The sequence below is a fragment of the Pan paniscus genome, chromosome 6, assembly GCF_029289425.2.
Source record: "Pan paniscus chromosome 6, NHGRI_mPanPan1-v2.0_pri, whole genome shotgun sequence".
Taxonomy (NCBI): Eukaryota; Metazoa; Chordata; class Mammalia; order Primates; family Hominidae; genus Pan; species Pan paniscus.
In genome coordinates, this window is record NC_073255.2 from 170,712,408 (window position 1) to 170,733,783 (window position 21,376).

General features: G+C 41.2%; 1 protein-coding gene across 1 annotated transcript in view; it reads left to right on the forward strand.

Annotated features, from left to right (window-relative positions):
* EXOC4 (exocyst complex component 4) overlaps positions 1-21,376 on the forward strand; it is an 804,494-nt gene that overhangs the window by 628,809 nt on the left and 154,309 nt on the right. Inside the window, exon 12 of the mRNA XM_003813456.3 lies at positions 6,820-6,956. Within this exon, the coding sequence (XP_003813504.2) occupies positions 6,820-6,956 (137 nt within the window). The remainder of the gene's footprint in view (positions 1-6,819; positions 6,957-21,376) is intronic.

Here is a 21,376-nt window from a genome sequence, read left to right on the forward strand (position 1 = left end):
AGACAAGGAACACCATTGCAGGAAGGTACAAGGTCCTGAAATGGTAATGAAGATTGAAAGAAGCCCCAGGTAGCTGAATCAGAGAGAGGGAAGTAGAAAATGGTAGGAGATAGGGCTGGAAGGGTAGACAGAAGCCATGTCATTAAGGGCCTTATGAGTTATCTGAGCAATGTGAGTCCTCATCCATTAAAGAGTTTTAATCCCACGAACAGACATAACTTTAAATTTTTTTCATGTTAACCTTACACATTCTGAAGTGCATAAATCTTAAGCACAAAGAATTTTTCCATACATTTTTACTAACACAACAGCTATTCCATCAGTAAAATTCCAGCACCTAGAATGTCCTCTCCTTCCCAGTCAATACCCTCTCTAAGGGTAGCCACTATTCTGACTTCTATCACCAGAGGTTACTTCTCCCTGATTTTGAACTACAATAATAACAAAATTATCCAGTTGTGCACCTTTGGGTCAGACAACTTTGACTCAGCCTAAGAGCTGCACAGTTCATCCACGTGTTGCATGTAGCAGTAGCTTGTCTTTTTTATTACTCTGCAGTCTTCCATTGTATGAGTATACCACAATTTCTTTGCCCACTTTGCCCACTTTATTGACATGAGAATTGCTTTTTTTTTTTTTTTTTTTTGGCTGTTGTAAATAAAATGATTAGGCCAGGCACAGTGGCTCATGTCTGTAATACCAGCATTTTGGGAGGCTGGGGTGGGAGGATCATTTGAGGCCAGGAGTTTTAAGATCAGGCTGGGCAACATAGCAAGACTCCATCTCTACCAAAAAAAAAAAAAATTAGCCTGGTATGTTGGCCTCTGCCTGTAGTCTCAGCTACTGGAGAGTCTGAGGTGGGAGGATTGCCTGAGCCCAGGAGTTTGAGATTGCAATGAGCTATGATCACACTACTGCACTCCAGTCTGACCCCATCTCAGGGGGAAAAAAAAAATTAAGCTAGAGCTGCAATAAATAAATAAAACTGTTGTGAAGATTTGTGTTCATGTCTTTTGATTGACATGAACACTCATTTCTGTGGGAGGTAGAATTTTCAAAAAGATTACTCTGCGTTCAGGGTGGAGGCTGATTTGGAAGAGAGCAGAGGTGGCAGTTCCTCAGGCACCAGCTCTTGGATGTATAGCCTTTTGCAAGTCATCTTAGTAAAGACAGGACACATTCACAACAGTTTAAACATCACACAAATCAAAGCATAGATTAAAAAATGGAAAGCATATTTCCTTTTGGCTTCTATCATTACTGTCGTTTTCATAGTTATTATCATTGTTTACAGCCAGCTACAGCTTAGAGCTGATAGTAACTGGAGAGACAATATGATATGACAAGTTTTACTGACTTGTCATTGAATATGCCCCAATAAACAAAACCATTATTGTCATGAAACATTTGTGAAGCCCCGTTTTCACGATTGCTTCTTGTTGTGCCAAACCCTCGTTAACCTCAATAGGAAAGGCACCAGGTTCAAGAGGTCAAAGAAGAGACCCAGAGCCAGCAGATGAGACATGACGTTTTATTATGGGCTTACATACAGGGGAGAGAGTCCAGTGGGGGCGGGCTGGGCAGGAAAACCGCAACCACCTACAAACATCATGCAGTTTATAGAGCATTTCCACTTACCACCCTCACACCAACGACCTCCACCTGGCAACCTTAATGTAACCCAAAACTCGGGGCCTCAATCCCGCATATGGCTGGTATTCCATGAAATCGGCCAAGGGCCTCAGATGTTTATCCTAGATAAGGAAGGAATCTCCAGGTTAGCCACTCCCAAATTACCTAGCTCAGAACACACATTCAGGTGCATCAGCCACACAGGATCATTCTAAGGAGATGGTTAAATTATTGTTCTCAGGTGTGCTTGCCCTACGCGCTCTCTCTCTCTCTCTCTCTCTGTGTGTGTGTGTGTGTGTGTGTGTGCGCGCGCGCGCGCGCATGTGTGATGGTGCTGGAGATGTGTGTCTGAAGTCATAGACATATTTCTCTGACCATATAGAACCTTAGATTCTTAGCAGCATCTCTGAACTGTCCTCTCAGGAGCTAAAACAGTACAGATACAGAGACTCCATTCGGCAAACTAAAGTTGTTTTGCTTTTGGTTTTGTTTCTGAATTGTGAATTTATTTATGTCTTAAAACTTTAAAATCAGCACATTTTGAATTGAGAATTTATGTCTTAAGACGTTAAAATGAGCACATTCAGTTATATATACATATATAATGAATTGCCATTATAGAAAATAACACAATCAGGTGAAGTTAAGAGTACTATTGTAGAAATACCCAAGACTTTCAGCCACAATAAATGTTCAGTCCTTAGAACCATGGGAATTAAGATACAGCGTAGTGGCCAGGCTCAGTGGCTCACGCCTATAATCCCAGCACTTTGGGAGGCCGAGACAGGCGGATCATGAGGTCAGGAGATCGAGACCAGCCTGACTAACACGGTGAAACCCCATCTCTACTAAAAATACAAAAATTAGCCAGGTGTGGTGGCATGTGCCTGTAGTCCCAGCTACTCGTGAGGCTGAGGCAGGAGAATCACTTGAACCCGGGAGACGGAGGTTGCAGTGAGCCAAGATCGCGCTACTGCACCCAGCCTGGCGACAGAGTGAGACTCCGTCTCAAAAAAAAAAAAAAAAAAAAGATAACAGTGTAGTAATAAGGAGTTAGTGGTCTGATTTCACCTTACCAAATCAGGCTCTTATTCACTACTCCAATTATACTCTCTCTTTTCACCCTATTCTGAATGTGCTGTGCATGAGCATTAAATTAATAAATATTTATTGAGCACCTGCAATATGCCAGATGCCTTGCAAGGTGTTAGAGATAGGAAGGCACAGGCACTGATCAACAGGAATTAGCAGCCTAGTGGAAGAGATAGCCAATTGAACCAGTGATTACCACACTCCAGTTAGAGCGTGGGCCAAAATGCCAGGGTCCTCTGGTGGCACAGAAGGGACATTTAAATCAAAACAGGTAACCCTTGAGCTGATTCTTCAAAGATGAGAGTCATGAGCTAGGAATAGTATTCCAGACACTAAGATGAGGAGGCACAGAGGCAGAAATTAGCCTGGTGCAGGCAAGGAGTCACTCGTGATTTAGTGTGGTTGGAGCAAGAGATGGGCATGTTCAGAGGAACTGGAGAGAAGCATAGAGGAAAATAACAATAATAATAACTTTAATAGAGAAAAAAACTTTTAAAAAGAGAGAGAGAAGCCTAGAGGGGTAGGCAGGAGGCAGAACTGAAGAGGCTTGGTGTTCAGGAAAGGGCTAAGAAGGAAGGATCGAGAAGTAAGAGGCCTGTTCAAGCTCACCCTGTTCACAGTGGTACTCCTCATGTGTCCTTAAGCATGTCATTGGGCCTCGTTAGTATAACCAGAGAACTAGGGAAAGTTCCCAAACCGTGAAACACTGTCCAGTAGATGTGAAAAGATGGGCTATGAACAATGGTTTCATTACTTTGATAGTTAAGGGAAGACTGAATACTGCATTGGCCTCTTTAAGACTCATCAAGACTCCAGCATATTAAAGGTTTCTGAAGTCCTCCAGTAAAAACACCACTTCGGTTTTCTTTGATTCAGTATTTTCCAAATTATGTGGACCGGGAGCCAATTTTCTATAACAGAATATTAGTATCATGAGGCAGAGCCCCATTCTGGCAAAGAGTGGACTAGTTCTCAAAGGTACAATCATCCTTATTCATTCACTGATTAAATTTTTTTAAGTGCAGAACCAAACAACTGGTTCACTTTATACTTAGATTAACAGCGTATCCCTGTAATAAACTTTAGGTATTTATTTTCCACAGCAATTTTTTTTTTATTACATCAGCTGTCCTGGGATTTATTTTTCCTTTTCTCATTTTTCGTGTCATGCACAGACTTTATTACCTGGTAATAAGTTGCAAGAAATGTGAATTGAGTTGTTTCTAAGCAAATATCAATCATTTATGATTTGTTTAATAGAAATTATAATGAAGAAAATCAGGGTTTTGCTTATTATAAAGTCATAGTCAACATTAGCAAATCTCAAAATTAATAATGTGTCAGTAAATTATTTGCATTGCTAAAGAGATCAAATAAATAAAAACAGGATTGACCTTGTTAGAAATTTGATATTTTCAACATTTATCTGTCAGAGCCACTGATTTGGAAGTTGTTATAAATTCTTGAAAAATGGAAACTTTTTTCCCTGTAAAAATACCCATCATTTGGCAAACTACAGTGTCATTTTTCTTGAAGAGAATGTAGTGATTGATTATCCAGAGTGCTACCATGACAAGGTAAACCAACCGAATAGCTGGAAAATTGTATGTAATCATATAGCATCACAGAGGCTCTGTGCTGAGCACAACCATTAGAATTAAACCATGGCATTCTAATCATTCCCTGCTGGTACTTCCTGTTCATCCCCAAAACCTTGACCTCCAGTGGGTATGCAGAGGTGTTCGCAGTCATCCCTTCCCCTCCAAATGCTATCAGCACAATTCTTGTCAGCTGAAAGCTCTGCAATAAATACAAACCAAACCCAAACCACCCAAGGAGATTTCAAAATGCAAGGTGTCTGTGTCTAAAATCCCTCATATATATGACATTCTGAGATTTATTCTGTGTATTAACATTATTAATCTAGTTTCTTTTATTAATAGTATTGTCCTGAAAATCCTGAGAGATTATAAACAACTGAGGGAAGGGAAGGATGGGAGATGGACAAAAAGAAAAGAGGAATGCTGATCCCTCTTGAGAGGCTGATAATCTATTCATAAAGACGAAATACACCTGAGATGACTTGAGAGCAGTTACACAGTATTCGCCCAGTGTGAAAGTACCAGTACACAAATTTAATGCATGAGTCATGGGGGCCAGCAGAGTAAAGGAGCAATCCAATTATCCTTGTTTATTAGAGAACTATATTGAGTCATAAGAAAGGAAGGGGCTACCCAAACCTACCCCAGAGATGGTTATCAATAGCATACTTGGGAACACAACAAGGCCCTTTCTCCCAATAATCAGAGGCATCTCCTCATGCTCATCTTCCCTGCAATGTTTTAGATTTTAAACAGGCTTTGTTAGGATGGCTGAACTCCAGTCTCCTTTATTAATTGCTGCCCACATGTTGTAGGATATCCTGTGTTCTGAATCAGGATGAGGATTTTAAATTCTTCTTAGCGTAGGGACGTGTAGCCAGGCAGAATCAATTCCTGTCACTCACACACAAATACAGAGGAATGGGATTATGGATCAGGGTGAAGCTGCAGTGCTTTAATCTTAAAATCAATACAGAAAAGGAAGTTGAACTTGTGGGGATTCTATAGAGACTGTAATTTGGCTTCCTATGAGGTTTGCCTTATAGAATATAGCTGCTCCTTCCTTTTCACCTTCTGATTATTTTACTGGGGTGGGAAAAATGAGGGGAAGGGGAAAGATGACAAGAAACTTCTACCACCAAATCTTCTTGAATAAGCATACAAGTGTAACTCGTAATTCAAGCTAATCCCCCACTGTGTTGAGAAGAGCTATACACCTTTGTTTATTCTTTTAGAAAATAATTAGCCAAAACCCTGTACCCCATAATCTGTATTTAAGCATAATAAAAATGCCTTTGATTTCTTCATAGTTCACACTGTCAAGACTGGAAAAGTATTTTTTAAGCATACTTTCATGGCTAAGCTTACCATAGCCTATGTAATTTTATATAAATACAAAATCAACAAACCAGTTATTGACCGAAGGATTCCAAGCTGCTCAGCCTGTGATTAATATTTACCCCAGTGTAATTCTGCTTCTTTTGAAAGAGGCATGAACTAATGGTTTAAACAACTCAGTCTTAATAAAAAATTTAGAATTTGTTGACTATGCGTCTTTTTCAGATATAACACTGATTTGCTGCACAGTGCTGTCGGCATCTAGCTTTAAGATGGGCTTATTTTTCCTTTCGGATAGTTTTTTTAATTCAGTTTTAAAATATGTCTGAGTGTGTTTGGACCCTGCGCCTACAGTGGTGACAGCAATATGAAACACTGTAATCTCGTGAGAAAATGCACTGTGGGCAGCAGAACTCCGGTCTGGCTCTGAGGCAGAATGGTATAGTTAGAAGAGCAAAGCCTGGAGCTCCTTCTTTGTTTATTTCATCTTTCTAAGCTTGTTTCCTCATCTTTAAACTGGGGATGATTATAGGATACACCTGATAGGGGTGTTGAGAGGATTAAACAAAATAAAATATCCAAAGTGCTTATCATTGTACTTTGCACTTGTAAGAACCCTTTAAATGTTCATGATTATCATGATTATTATGTGAGTCTCAAGTGAGATAACATATGCTGTGTATGTGAAAACATTCTACAAGCTGTAAAACACAATACAAATGTTAGTTGTTATTCTGAAGAGACTGATGGTTTTGAAACTTTTAAAATAAATCATGGAAGGTTTTTTCTTTGTGCTGCCTGTCATAGGTCCCTAATCTCAAAAAGCCTTGGAGTGATAAATCAGGCTCCAACCGCATATGCATTTTCTGTCTTAAAAGCCAGAGTTATCTTGTGAGTGTCAAGAATTCCATGATAGCGACTTGAAAATCCCTATTCTGTGTCCTTCCAGAGAAAACACTTGCTCAGGTCTTGGGAAGACCAGCGCTGTGTAAGATACTTATTTGGTTGTTGTTTTGAGTTCATATTTCAAAATGTCACATTCTTCCAGGAGAGCTCAGGTACCTTAAATTATGACATACTTGGAGTTGTCCTTCCTTGTCCTACACATTACTTGACTACAGAAATCTCATATCCTCTCTTTGTTGTTCATTTCCAGAGCACAATCATTGTGGAGAAGACAGTTCAAGACCTCCTGAACCTGATGCATGACTTGAGTGCATATTCAGATCAATTCCTCAACATGGTGTGTGTGAAGCTCCAGGAGTACAAGGACACCTGCACTGCAGCTTACAGGTAGAGCTTCTGTTAGGGGCTAAGCAAAGTAACGTTTGAGCCTGATGGTGGTTCCAATTGGTGAAATTGCTTTAATAGCCTAATTTCCAAAAGGATCATCTCTGAGTTTGTCAAGAGATGAGAACATGCATCATGGAAATAGTCTCCTAGACCTTTGTGTAGTCAGACCAACAGAGAGAATGAAAGTGATGAAGGGACGCAGCCACTAGGACTACCAATGAGTGGCTCAGATTATGTGTCAGCCTTGATGTTCATGAAAACCTAGAATGATAAGATCATGTTCCTCAAGGAAATTCCAGATCTTGGTTAGTCTATCTTGTGGTTAAGAAGATCCTTAAAGTAGAGCAATTTGAAACTCTTAATAATCTTTAATAGTGTTTCTTTTTAATTAAAAATATATTCTTCCTGATATTTAATTTGTAGCATTCCTACTGTCACAAAAGAACAGTTACCCCTGTTTTCAGCATCAGTAGCAATGAAAAACCATTGTTATGAACTTGAAAACCATTGTTATCCCTCTGATTTCCTTCCTTAGGTTCAAAAAAATCTCTCTGGGCTTGTGGAAAAGATCATAGCAATTCTCTAAGAAAGCTAATAATGAGAACAAATTATGATCTGGTTCACAAGACATGAAACAATTAGGGAAGAAAAGAATGTATAATAAAATACTAAATTATATGTGATATATAATGAAGGATAGATAGGAAAAGTGCGGTACATAATCAGGTGCTACTTGTACAGTATAGACTGTGAGGGCAGAAGGAACAAAAAACAAGAAAGAGAAAGGGTTGTAGTCGGGAATGGTTTTGCAGGTGAGGTACGTGCTGGACTGATGAAATTTACGGAGGTGGAGAGAAACATAAAGGCAGGGATGGAGGAAGCAATAAGACAGTTGCCCCCTATTTTATTTTATTTATTTATTCATTTATTTTTTGAGAAGGAGTCTCGCTCCGTTGCCAGGCTGGAGTGCAATGGCGCAATCTTGGCTCACTGCAACCTCCGTCTCCCAGGTTCAAGCGACTCTCCTGCCTCATCCCCCTGAGTAGCTGGGACTACAGGCGCGCGCCACCATGTCTGGCTATTTTTGTATTTTTAGTAGAGATGGGGTTTCACCATGTTGGCCAGGCTGGTCGCAAATTCCTAACCTCATGATCCTCCCACCTCCCAAAGTGCTGGGATTACAGGCGTGAGCCACCACACCCGGCCCAGTTGCCCACTATTTAAAGGGGACAATGAGGAGATAGTTTGACTGGAACAGAGTTCCTATTAGAATCTAGTAGGAGATAATGTTGAATAGGAAGATTAGGACCAACTAAAAAGGGGTCATAAAAAAATAAGTTTCTGAAAATGTAGATGTTGGATAGCAGATATGGAATCATTATAAGTGAGCAAGGAAGCAGTGTTTACGGAAGATGAATTTGGCAGAGGAATACAACATAGATTAGTGCTTATCCTTCCTCACTCCAGCAACAAGAATGATCCACAGTTACATGGACAAATTAAACAACAACCATCTCATTGAGATGCAGTCCCAATAACCTTTTATGTTCAATAATTATTTATCAAAACTTATATTTAGGTTAAAATCATACATATACTTAACAATTTTGTCAATTGGTTGTGTACTAAATAATAATTATAATGGCAATTCAAACAAAAGAAAGTTAAAATTTAGCCTTGTGGTAACAGACAATTTAAAGTTTTTGGATTTTAATTTATACAGATAGTCTTTTGTAAAAAGCTACAATGGAATAATAAAATAATTTCTAGCATAAAAATATATTTCATTAGGGTAAATTCCAGTGAGGAAATGAAATAGAAATAATAATTCAAAGAGAAAAAGGAAAAGCAAAAAATATCCAGCTGTTAAAGAAGAGCTTGTTCATATGTATTTTAAATGTATAATGGAGGGTATCAAATCCCTATGGCATTGAGATTCTATTGGATACTTTTTTAAAATTTTTAATTGACAAATAATAATTATATAATGAGCACAATTGGATGTTCTGATATATGAATACATTATGAAATGATTACATTCAATCTGATTCACATATCCATTACCTCTCATACTTCTGTTTGTGTGTCTTTGTGCTGCAGACATTTAAAATCTACTCTCAGCATTTTGAAATATATATTACATTATTATTAATTATAGTGACCATGATGTTCAATCAGTCTCAAAATGGCATTCCTTCTAACTGAAACTTTGTATGGTTTGAGCAACATCTCCCCACCTCACCCCACACCCACCCCAATCCCCCAGCCCCCAGCCTCCAGCAACTGCTGTTCTACCCTCTACTTCTATAAGTTCAACTTTTTTAGAGTCCCCATGTAAGTGAAATCATGCAATATTTGTCTTTCTGTGCCTGGCCATTGAATACATTTAAAATAGTGATTTTTAACAGTGTCAGTCTTTAGGGTATGCCAAAATTTATATCTTTTGCATCTATTTAAACGCATGCTAAAAAAAATAAATGTCAACTTAAAAAGGGAAGGAGAATATAGTTTTTCAAAATTATTTTAAAGGATACACCAATAACAATTGTAAAAGCCACTATTCTAGGTTAATTGCCTGAGATTGGAATTTCTGGGCCATAGAGTCTTGGATTTTCAGTTTTACAAAACCAGACTCCAAAGTCGTAGTACCAACGTCTCATCTACCAAAAGACAATGGAATAAAATATTTTAACTATTAAAACTTAGGCCCGATGCAGTGGCTCACGCCTGTAATCTCAGCACTTTGAGAGGCTGAGGTGGGCGGATCACAAGGTCAGGAGATCGAGACCATCCTGGTTAACACGGTGAAACCCCGTCTCTACTAAAAATACAAAAAAAATTAGCCGGGCGTGGTGGCAGCGCCTGTAGTCCCAGCTACTCGGGAGGCTGAGGCAGGAGAATGGCGTGAACCCGGGAGGCGGAGCTTGCAGTGAGCCGAGATCGTGCCACTGCACTCCAGCCTGGGTGACAGAGCAAGACTCTGTCTCAAAAAAAAAAAAGAGTTCGAGACCAGCCTGGCCAACATGGTGAAAGCCCATCTCTACCAAAAGTACAAAAATTAGCCAGGTGTGGTGGTGCACGCCTATAATCCCAGCTACTCGGGAGGCTGAGGCAGGAGAATCGCTTGAACCTGGGAGGTGGAGGTTGCAGTGAGTTGAGATTGCACCCCTGCACTCCAGACTGGATGACAGAGTGAGACTCCATCTCAAAAAATAAAAAATAAAAATAAAACTTAAATATTAAAAAGTTTAAAATTTTTAAAATAATTGCATTTTAATAATATTACATTTAAAATTTATGTTTAACCTCCATCAAATTTAAAGCTTTTGTTTTTAAGTAGGGCATGCCCTCTTTTTCTAGTAAGTTATCTGATTATGGGCACCCAATAACTTTCTCACAAATAATAATGTTGATAAATAGTAATTATAGTGGAGATGTTGCGTAACCTGACCATGATAAGGTCAAGTTGTCTCTAGAATGTAAATCCCACTGATGGCCGTTTATATTGTATTATTGATGTTGTTGTCTTGAAAGACATGTTTTAAGTTCTTGTAGCTTGGCACCATATTCATCATGGGTGATTTTTTTTCCAATCATTTATGTTCCTGCCTCTCAAGATGTCAAGTGGCTGGAAGCCACTGCATCTGCAAAGCAGACTGATCATTGTTGAATAGTTTTCATCTGGAAGTTTTCTCTTAGTTTGAAGTGATACTCTCCTGTCCATTGGACATAGTTCTTTTCTCTGAGTGATAACAAATCAGTTTAATCCTTTTATGGATGCCCTTGAAATATATGAAGATAGCTACCATCATAGTCCATTTAGTCTTGTTTTCCCTCCTTAAACTGAACATTCCCAGTTTCTGGTATGCCCTGGTCTGTGAACTATCTCAGTCATCTTTCTCCATTACCCATTAGCTTGGCAGTGTCCATCTTAAAAAGGAGCGCCCCAGAGTATACCCAGTGTTCCAGATGTACTCTTTTTTTTTTTTTTTGAGACAGAGTCTTTTGCCAGAGCTGGAGTGTAGTGGCGCAATCTTGGCTCACTGCAGCCTCTGCCTCCCGGGTTCAAGTGATTCTCTTGCCTCAGCCTCCTGAGTAGCTGGGACTACAGGCACAAGCCACCATGCCCAACTATCTATTTACTTATTTAGTAGAGATGGAGTTTCACCATGTTGGCCAGGCTGGTCTCGATCGAATTCCTGGCCTCAAGCGATTCTCCCACCGCCTTGGCCTCACCAAGTGCCCAGATCCACTCTGGGTGTTGAGCAGCACCATCACTTTCCTTGTTCGGGACCCAGTGCTGGACACAATGCTTCTTAGTGTGTCCTATCATTGCATTTGTCAGGTATTTACTGAGCATTTACCAAGATGCTGTGAGGGTGTGTGGGGATAAAGAAATTAATCGGTCAAGATTCTACCTTTCACGTGCTCATATTCTTGGTGAAGAATAGAAAGGGAAGTATGGGACAAGGAAATAGAAAGCATGTATCCACAGCATTAATTCATGACAGAAAATGTGGCAAGATAGGTAAAAATGCCTTGCTGTGGGAGGAAGAAATTACGAAGGAGGACAGGGAAGGCTTAGTGAGGTATATAAACTAGGCTTTGTGAAGAGTGAAGAGGAATTAGACAGAGGTTTGAAGAAGAGCACGAACAAGTGATAAATGTCTAGGATGTGGAAAGGAAAGCTTGGGTCAGACTGGAGGATCACGAATGTCAGACTCAAGGAACTTTGCCTTTTTAAATTAGGTAGCGAGGAGCCCCTGAGTGGGTGTTAAGCATGGAGTGCCACGTGGACACCTGTGCTTTAGGGAAATTTTTCTCAGTTTTGTGTAAGATGGATTTGAAAAGCAAGAGTATAGAGATAGAGGGGAGAGAGACATTAAGTGCCTGAATTAGGGGACAGGGAAGGAAAATGGAGAGGAAGGAACAGATTAAGAGATAGTAAAGACGTAAACTTGATAAGACTTGGCCACTGATTGGCTATAGAAGAAGAAATACTGATTGAAATTAGTATTATCTTTTCTATGCTGTATTTGTGGTGATTTTTGTAAAACACAAATTCAGGATCTCACATTTACCCATTAAATTTAATGTTATTTATTTATTTAGAGAGGTTCTCACTCTGTTGCCCAGGCTGGAGTGCAGTGGCACGATCTCAGCTCACTGCAGCCTCCGCCTCCCAGATTCACATGATTCTCCTGCCTCAGCCTCCCGAATAGCTGGGATTACAGGTGCCCACCAACACACCTGGCTAATTTTTGTAGTTTTAGTAGAGATGGGGTTTCACCATGTTGGCCAGGCTGGTCTCAAACTCCTGACCTCAGGTGATCCACCCACCTCGGCCTCCCAAAGTCCTGGGATTACAGGCATGAGCCACCATGCCTGGCCAAATTTAATGTTATTTTTAAGTCACCATTTCAGCCTATTGAGATATTTTTGAATCTTCATTCTGTCATCAAAAAATCTTAGCTATTCCTGTAAGTTCCTTGTCTTCCTTGATTACATAAGCAATCTTTTTTTTATGCATGTCATTGAAAAAATGTCCAACAGCATAGGACTAAGTTGAGAATTGGGGAGCTATACCTACTGACACTTCCTTGTATGTTGACATCTATATATTACTTAGTGCCTCAGGAGTTCATATGTTTTTCTAACTAGGAACCTGGGCTTTAGCTGAAGAGCAGGCCCTACAGCTTAAGTTTAAATGCCAGCTTTTCTACCTACTACTTATATGACACTGAAAATCTCCTCAGCCTCTCTGCCTTGATTTCCTCATCTGCAAAAGGGTAATAATAGTCCTTTCCTCAAAGCGTTGTCTCAAAAAATGTCAATCTTTTATAACTGGTTTTAGCAAAGTGATATGCTCCCCCAAAAATGATTTGCTGCTACTTTGATAATGATGATAATGGTAATGACAGTGATTGCCTTTACCAGTTCCCATGACACTATTCCACATATTTCATAATCTGCCCTATAAAAGATTGATCAGGTTTCTTGCTGGTGTCTTCCCAGCCTGATTCTTTTAATGCAGCCAACCCTTCCTCATGTTGGCATGCAGGCCTGTTATGGACAATACTAGATATTTGTTCAAGAATCCTCCCATCCCTTTACTGTTAGGACCCACTTCTCCCAACTGAACCATTCCTTAAGAACTCTCTTCTTGGGCAGCTTTCAAATTACCTTTGGAAACAAGATCAAGATAACCAAGAGCCAAATTTACCACCGCCCCAGTCAGTTAGGAAAGGATCATGTGACCTATTCTTCGTGAGATCCTCCTAGCTTCTAATGAGTACCACTTTCTAATTATTCATGAACTATGTTTTAATTATCTGTTCAGAATTTTGCCTACAATTCCAAATTCACCTCATTTCTGTAATTTACGTTGCTTTTCTTTTATGAACATCAGGGATTTGCTCCCAGGCATTTTCTCCTGTGTGTCAGGATACCTTCAAAATGATCAGCAGTGGTTCTGTGATTCCATGCTTTGAATTATTTCGGCATCACAAGATCCTTCCCTAAATTTGTTAAACCTTGCAGGAATTTTTTTGATCTCAATAACCATTAACAAACACAGTGGATCACTGCATTTTAAAACAATTCATTCACTTGGTTTCTAGAATTCCATTTATTCAACAAATATTTATTGAGTGCTAGTACAAGAGTTTGTAGATATAACAGTGAACTAACCAGATTAAATATCTGCTTTCATGGGGTTTATGTTCTGTTGTGAATGGGAGAGGGGAGATAGACAATAAATGAATGTAATACATAAACATAAAGAATTTTAGGGCCGGGCGCAGTGGCTCACACCTGTAGTTCCAGCACTTTGGGAGGCCGAGGGCAGGCAGATCACCAGGTCAACAGATTGAGACCATCATGGCCAACATGGTGAAACCCCGTCTCTACTAAAAACGCCAAAAAATTAGCCAGGTGTGTTGGCAGGTGCCTGTAGTCCCAACTACTCAGGAGGCTGAGGCAGGAGAATCGCTTGAACCCGGGAGGCAGAGGTTGCAGTGAGCTGAGATTGCGCCACTGCACTCCAGCCTGGCGACAGAATGAGACTCTGTCTCAAAAAAACAAAACAAAACAAAAAAAGAATTTTCGAAGATAGTAAGTACTGTGGAGAAAAGAAATGGAGTAAAGTAGATAGACTCAGGAGTGTGAGAGGAGCAGGTTGTAGTTTTAAATAGGATGCCGCAGGGAGGCTCTGTTGAGTTGAGCTTAGAGGAAAGGCTCCAAGGAGTTGGAAGAGTTTGACCAGCCATCCGGGAAGAGTGCACTGGCACAGGGCAAAGGCCAGGAGGCAGGACGCTCCGGGACACTTTTAAGGAACAGCAAGGAGGCCAGCATGTTTGGAGTAAAGTGAGCGAGAGGAGGAAGGGTATTGAAGGATCACCAAGAGGGAATGGAGGTCTTGGTAAGCCACTCTAGGGATGCTGACTACTACTCTGAGTGAAATGAGAAGCCATTACAAGGATTGTGCGTAGGAGCAGCATGATCTTACATATATTTTAAATTTTAGGTATTGAAAATAGGCTTTAGGGAGTCAAGGATGGAAGCAGTGAGACCACCTAAAGGCCAGAGTGGTAACCCAGGTGAGAAATGAAGACTCTTTGCACTGTTGGTAGCAGCAGAGATGGAGGGAACTGGGTGAACTCTGAATGTATTTGAAGGACCAGCCAGCTGAATTCCCTGCCAGATTGAAGATAGGGTGTGAGAGAAAGAAAGGTGTCAGAAATAACTCTCAGGATTTTATATTTGAGCAGTGAAAAGATGGATGGAGTTGCCAGCTATTGTGACGGAGGATGCTGCAGGTCTAGGCAAGCAGATCAGTGCTTAAATTTGGAGTGCCTCTTAGCCATGTTGGGGAGGGAGTTGGACATATGCATCAAAACAAGAGAGGTCTGGCCTGGAGATAGATATTTGGCAGCCATCAACATATAAATAGTATAGCTAAATGGAATTTAAAACTATGGGACTAGATGAAATCTTCACAGGAGGGAGTATGCTCATGGCAAAGAAGAGGACCGTGGACTTTTATGAAGTTTGCAAGATGACGAGAAACCATCAAAGGACATTGACAAGCAGCAGCCAGTGAAGGAGGAGGAAAATCTAGAAAATGTAGTGTTGTAGTGTTGCCAGCATTAGAACTCAGCACGGACTGAGTGATAAATGTAGCACGGACTGAGTGATAAATGTAAATGTTTTTGTGGAGTAGTAGTGATGAAAACTGGACTGGTGTGGCCTTAAAAAAGAGACTGGGAGTAGAGGAAGGGTAAATAGAGGCAAAACTTTTGCACTGAGTTTTGCAGCAAAGGCGAACAGAGAAATGGCATAGTGGCTGGAGAAATGAGGTCACAGGAAGGTTTTTTTGTTTTATGTGTTTTTTAAATCAAAGAAATAAGTACATATTTGTATTTGAAGAAAAGGACTTGGGAAGAATGAAAATTTGGTGATGTAAGAAAGAAAGGGGAAAATCCCGGAAATTATGTTTTTGGCCAGGGAAGTAGCGGTGGAGGAGGGGTGTGCAACTGGAGTGATTGGTTTAGGCGGGAACATGGATAGTTTTGCCTGCGCTGTCTGTCCGTTCTATAGGAATTGTGTTATTTCTCTGTCATTCATATTTTACCGCTTTGTCCAAACAGCAAACTCTATCTCCCTTGGACTACTACTCTGGAACATGGCCATTGCTTTGGTTTTTGACATATTCTGGTCATCAGGAGCATTTTGATTCCTTCCCGTAAGAAACTCTACTGCTGTGGCATCTCTGCTAGCCACAGTCTCTGAAATGGTGTCCACCTGTTGGTGCCCACTGTCACATCTCAGGGGATTATCTGGGAGGGATCTACCATAGTTGCTGAATGATGGACCTGGGTTAAATTTTTCTCAGGATTGGGAAAAGTATTCTTTGAGGCTTTGAAAGGGAATAAATAGAAAATCATCTTTCTGGTTGTTATACAACAATGCACACTCAAAGGCACAACACATGCCCCCACGGTGCTGTTGCTGCTGGTTAATCAGCGTATTCAGGTTTCTGGAGAAAGTGTTTTCTTACTGTATGACTCTGAAGATGCAAAGTGTCCTTACTTCCTCTCTTCCCATTTATTGCCCTCTCCCAGATTGGCACCTGCTGAGGACTAATTAGGGCAGTCCTAATTTGGACGGCCAAAGCCTGATTACAGTGAGGGGAAAAACAGGAAATGTTCTAGTTTTGCTGCCAGCAAATGACTGACTTAAATAGAAAGCCATATACAATTCAAATGATCCAAAATGGTATAACACTGGGGAAGGAGGAAGGGAGCAGGAAGACATTGCACTCTGATTTTCTCCCATGTGATCCTCAGCAGATATCCTTCAGAGAAATCATCAAATCTAGAAACTCACAATGCCCTCTGCTGAGGGTTGGCTTGTTTTCCAAGCTTCCCATGAAAACCTGGGCAGCTCCTGGGAGCTTAGAGATCTGAGGAAAGGTGAAAAACATATCACCTTTCTATGAGTTCCTCACTCTAGAGACAGACTGTGCCTCAGGTAATGTCAGGTTACATGCTTTGGATAAAGAGGGGTTTCCTAAACAGGGAAATGAGCGCTAGAAGTCTTTTCCCTAATTATCCACACCCCTTGGGGCTTAAAGGGAAACTCAGCTGTGAATTCTGTACTGCTCCTCATTAGGAATCAGGCACTTGGCCCATAAGTTGCCTACTTCCAAGCAGAGTGCTTCCCTCCCCTTGCCTGTCCTCTGTCCTGAGATCCAACCAGCAGCTCATGTGTCCCAAAATAATAATTTAAAGATTGGAAATCGCAGTTTTCGGAAGTTTCTCTCTGTTCCAATTTACTATCAGTTCATTAATCAATTTTTTTTTCTTGGAGGTGGGGGATAAGGAGGCTCTCTGCCTTGTGTTGGGCCTGGCAGAGAATACAAATAAAACCTCTTCCCTGGTGTTAGAGGCTCAGTTGGTTTGAGTTGATTTAAGACATAAGCATGTTACCTTTAGCACACCCCTTTCACAACTTCAGAGAGGAGCTAGAACTCATGCTGGACATGAAGAAAGAGTGAGAGGAGGAGAAGCCTGCACTCGCTGATGGCAGACATCAGAGCTGGCACTGGGCTAGGCAGCTTGTTGACCCTCGGTATGCTCATTGAAATTTCTACCAGACTGAACAGGACGAGCAAGCAGTGGAGCAGCATGGATGACCATGGTGCGTGGGAGAAAGGTTGAGAAATCACAGTGACTAGAGTGGACAGTGTGGTTGGGTAGAAATGGGCAGGAAAGGAGAAATTTCTTGTATTAGGTAAAAGAGTGCTTTCATAGGTCTTGGTAAGAAGGAGTACATGATCAAAGTGGTGTTTTATGATCTCACTGGCCCCACCGTGCTAAATAGCACAGACTAGACACTAGGGACTCTGGTGGCTTCTGAAGCCCTTCAGGTTTCCTGTGTAGCCAGAGGCCAGGGTCCTATAGGAATGAGACTCTCTTTGAGCTGGCCTTGGAGCTTTTGCCAACCTAACTTAACTTTGAACCTCAGAGTGAGAGACAGGACTAGCTGGATTTCTTGGCCGACTAAGAATCCCTAAGCCTTGCTGGGAAGGTGACTGCATCCACCTTTAAACACGGGGGCTTGCAACTTAGCTCACACCCGACCAATCAGGTAGTAAAGAGAGCTCACTAAAATGCTAATTAGGCAAAAACAGGAGGTAAAGAAATAGCCAATCATCTATTGCCTGAGAGCACAGCAGGAGGGACAATGATCAGGATATAAACCGAGGCATTCGAGCCGGCAACGGCTACCCTCTTTGGGTCCCCTCCCTTTGTATGGGAGCTCTGTTTTCACTCTATTAAATCTTGCAACTGCACTCTTCTGCTCTGTGTTTGTTCCGGCTCGAGCTGAGCTTTCGCTTGCTGTCCACTACCGCTGTTTGCTGCCATCGCAGACCCGCCGCTGACTTCCATCCCTCCAGATCCGGCAGGGTGTCCACTGTGCTCCTGATCCACCAAGGCACCCATTGCCGCCCCCGATCGGGCTAAAGGCTTGCCATTGCTCCTGCACAGATAAGTGTCCGGGTTCGTCCTAATCAAGCTGAACACTAGTCACTGGGTTCCACGGTTCTCTTCTGTGACCCATGGCTTCTAATAGAACTATTACACTCACCGCACAACCCAAGATTCCATTCCTTGGAATCTGTGAGGCCAAGAACCCCAGGTCAGAGAACACGAGGCTTGCCACCATCTTGGAAGCTCTGGGAGCAAGGACCCCCTGGTAACAAGAACGGCCAAGGGTGTCTACCAGGGAAACCCTCTGCAAGCTCCAGCTTGTGATCTGTGTCTTGAAGCTATGTTATCTCCTAACACTGATATATATTCGTTTCTATTAAACATTAAATAAGTACCAAAAACATTATAAAATATACACAATATCTGTTTCATAGAGGGCATTCAGCAAGTGAGCTTTTATTGTGTGCTCCTATAATTTATTATGTGTAACTTTTTGCTGGTATTTATTCCATTGTATTGTAATTTAGACTTTTAAAATATATTATTTCATTAGTTATTGGTTTAACGGTCTTTCTTTAAAAAAATATTGTTTTTCAATTGTAGCTTCACATCAAGGTTATTTGGGGAAACTTCAAAACATATATCCTGGGTTTTCCATACTAGGTCCACTGAGAGTTGGGCCCAGGCAAGTTTAGTTTAAAAATATCCTCAAAGTGATTCTCATGTGTTACTGGTTAGAAATCACTGATCTGGGCCAGGCAGGCAGGGTGGCTCACACCTGTAATCTCAGCACTTGGGGTGGCCTAGGTGGGTGGATCACCTGAGGTCAGGATTTCGAGACCAGCCTGGCCAACATGGTAAAACCCCGTCTCTACTAAATATACAAAAATTAGCTGGGCATGGTGGCAGGTTCCTGTAATCCCATCTACTCAGGAGGCTGAGGCAGGAGAATCGCTTGAACCTGGGAGGCAGAGGTTGCAGTGAGGACTCGGCCTGGAAAGAAAGAGAGAGAAGAAGGAGGAGGAGGAGGAAGAGGAGGAGAAGGAGAGAGAAAGAAGGAGGGGAAGGAGGGAGGGAGGGAGAAATCACTGCTCTGAACTCTTAGCTTCCAGAAGTTATTATGTCATTTTCCACACACCTGTCTGCAGTATCTTGCATGGTGTCTCTGTATAGGCCTTGCACTCTTGTTTTTTGATCAAGTGAATCCCTTCACTCATCCTTTCCAGTACATATCAGTTGCCCTTCTGGCCAAATACAGATGCTGCCCACCTAACCAGTTGTCCTACAAATTCTGTAGCAAGCAGCCAGTCCTCATTTCTCCTACCCACCTCACTCTACCATAATCAGATAGGAGTCTGTTGCAGTGACCTTGACACAAAGTAACAAGGACCTAGACTGGAAAGAAAATACTCAGTAAAGTATTAATACATAGTCTCTGTGCAAGGGACTTTATGGTCACAGCTCATCTAGTCAGTCGCAACAATTCTGTTGAATTAGATTCTCTGCCTTTCAGATGAAGAAACAGAGGTTCAGAAAAGTTAATAACGTGGCAAAGGCCACAGAGCATAAAGTGGTAGTGCACATGTGAAAAGCACTAGCTCTGTCTCAGTCTTCAGCCCAAAGGAGAGGCAATGGAATTAAAGAGGAAATAGGAACCCTGAAAAATGCTTCACATGCTTTAGAGAGACAGTGTAATAACTAGGAAAATAGACTGCAGAACAGCGGGTCTGGGTTCATTTCAGGTTCTACCTTGCTAGTTGGCTGACCACCATCCAGATCCCAGCCTTCTGTGCCTCTGTATTTCGCCTATCAATGGAAGTAATAATAGTACCTACCACACAGGGTGGTTGTGAGGATTAAAAGTTAATATATGCCAAATGCTCAGAAGAATGCATAGCTCATGGAAAAAGCTAAATTGTCAGCCAATACAATTATTTATTGTTGCTGCAATTGGTGTTTTGTATTATTGACTTTTAAATTAATTCATTGATGATATTATTGATATTCAATAATAAGACAGTACAAGAAAGTTTTTTTAATTTTTTTATTATCATACTTTAAGTTCTGGGCTACATGGTCAGAACATGCAAGTTTGTTACATCAGTATACACGTGCCGTGGTGGTTTGCTGCACGCATCATCCTGTCATCTACATTAGGTATTTCTCCTAATGCTATCCCTCCCCTAGCCCCCTAACCCCCGACAGGCCCCAGTGTGTCATGTTCCCCTCCGTGTGTCCATGTGTTCTCATTGTTCAACTCCCACTTATGAGTGAGAACATGCGGTGTGTGATTCAGAAAGATATTTTTATGTCGTTTGTTATTTTCCTGGCATTTTGTGCTTCAGTTATATCATTCATTTCTTCAATCTGTTACTCATTCAAAAATCATTTATTAAGCACTCTAGGAGCCAGCGTTATTCTAGGGCTAAAGGTGAAGAAGTGAATTGACTAGGTAAGGTCCTTGCTTTCATGGATTTTACACCTTAATGGAGGGAGCTAGATAATAATCAAGTGGAAATAAACAATAAATTTCTCATTAATAAGGATGATGTGATTAAAAAAAACAACAGGTTCAAGTGAGGAGAGTAGGTTCAGGGAAGACGTCGCAGAGGATGTGGCATTTGAGCTCAGTTCTAAAGGATGAGAAGGAGCCACGTGGAAATGTGGGAAAGAGCACTCCAGGTGGAGAAAGGAGCAAGTCCGAAGATGGGAACTAGCTTGAATTCAGGTTAGTGAGCAAAGAGAATGAATACTGAGTGACATTAGACAGGTAGAGGGGTCGGATCATTTGGGTCATTTCTGGCTGCACATGAGAATCACATGGGAGCTTAAAACATAGCCAGACTGAGCCCCACTTCAGACTGTGAAACTGATGTATTTTTAAAATGCTTCCCAGGTGTTTTCATGTGCAGTCAGGATTAAGAACCATTGATAAAGGATCTTGAGGCTAGAGAATTTGAATTTTATTCTCAGTTCAATGGGAAGACATGCAAGGTTTAAATAGGGAGTCATCTGATCTGAGATCTGCTTATAAAAATCTTAATGATATTCAAACACAGACTATATTTAAATTTGCTTTATTATAAGAAAAATCTGAACATTGACGGTTGAGACAGATTTTTTTTTTTTTTTTTTTGAGGAGTTTTGCTGTTGTTGCCCAGGCTGGAATGCAATGGCGTGACCTTGGCTCTCTGCAACCTCTGCCTCCCAGGTTCAAGCAATTCTCCTGCCTCAACCTCCCAAGTAACTGGGATCACAGGCATGTGCCACCACACTCAGCTAATTTTGTATTTTTAGTAGAGACAGGGTTTCGCCATGTTGGCCAGGCTGGTCTCAAACTCCTGACCTCAGGTGATCCACCCTTCTCGGCCTCCCAAAGTGCTGGGATTACAGGCGTCAACCACTGTGCCCAGCTGAGACAGATTT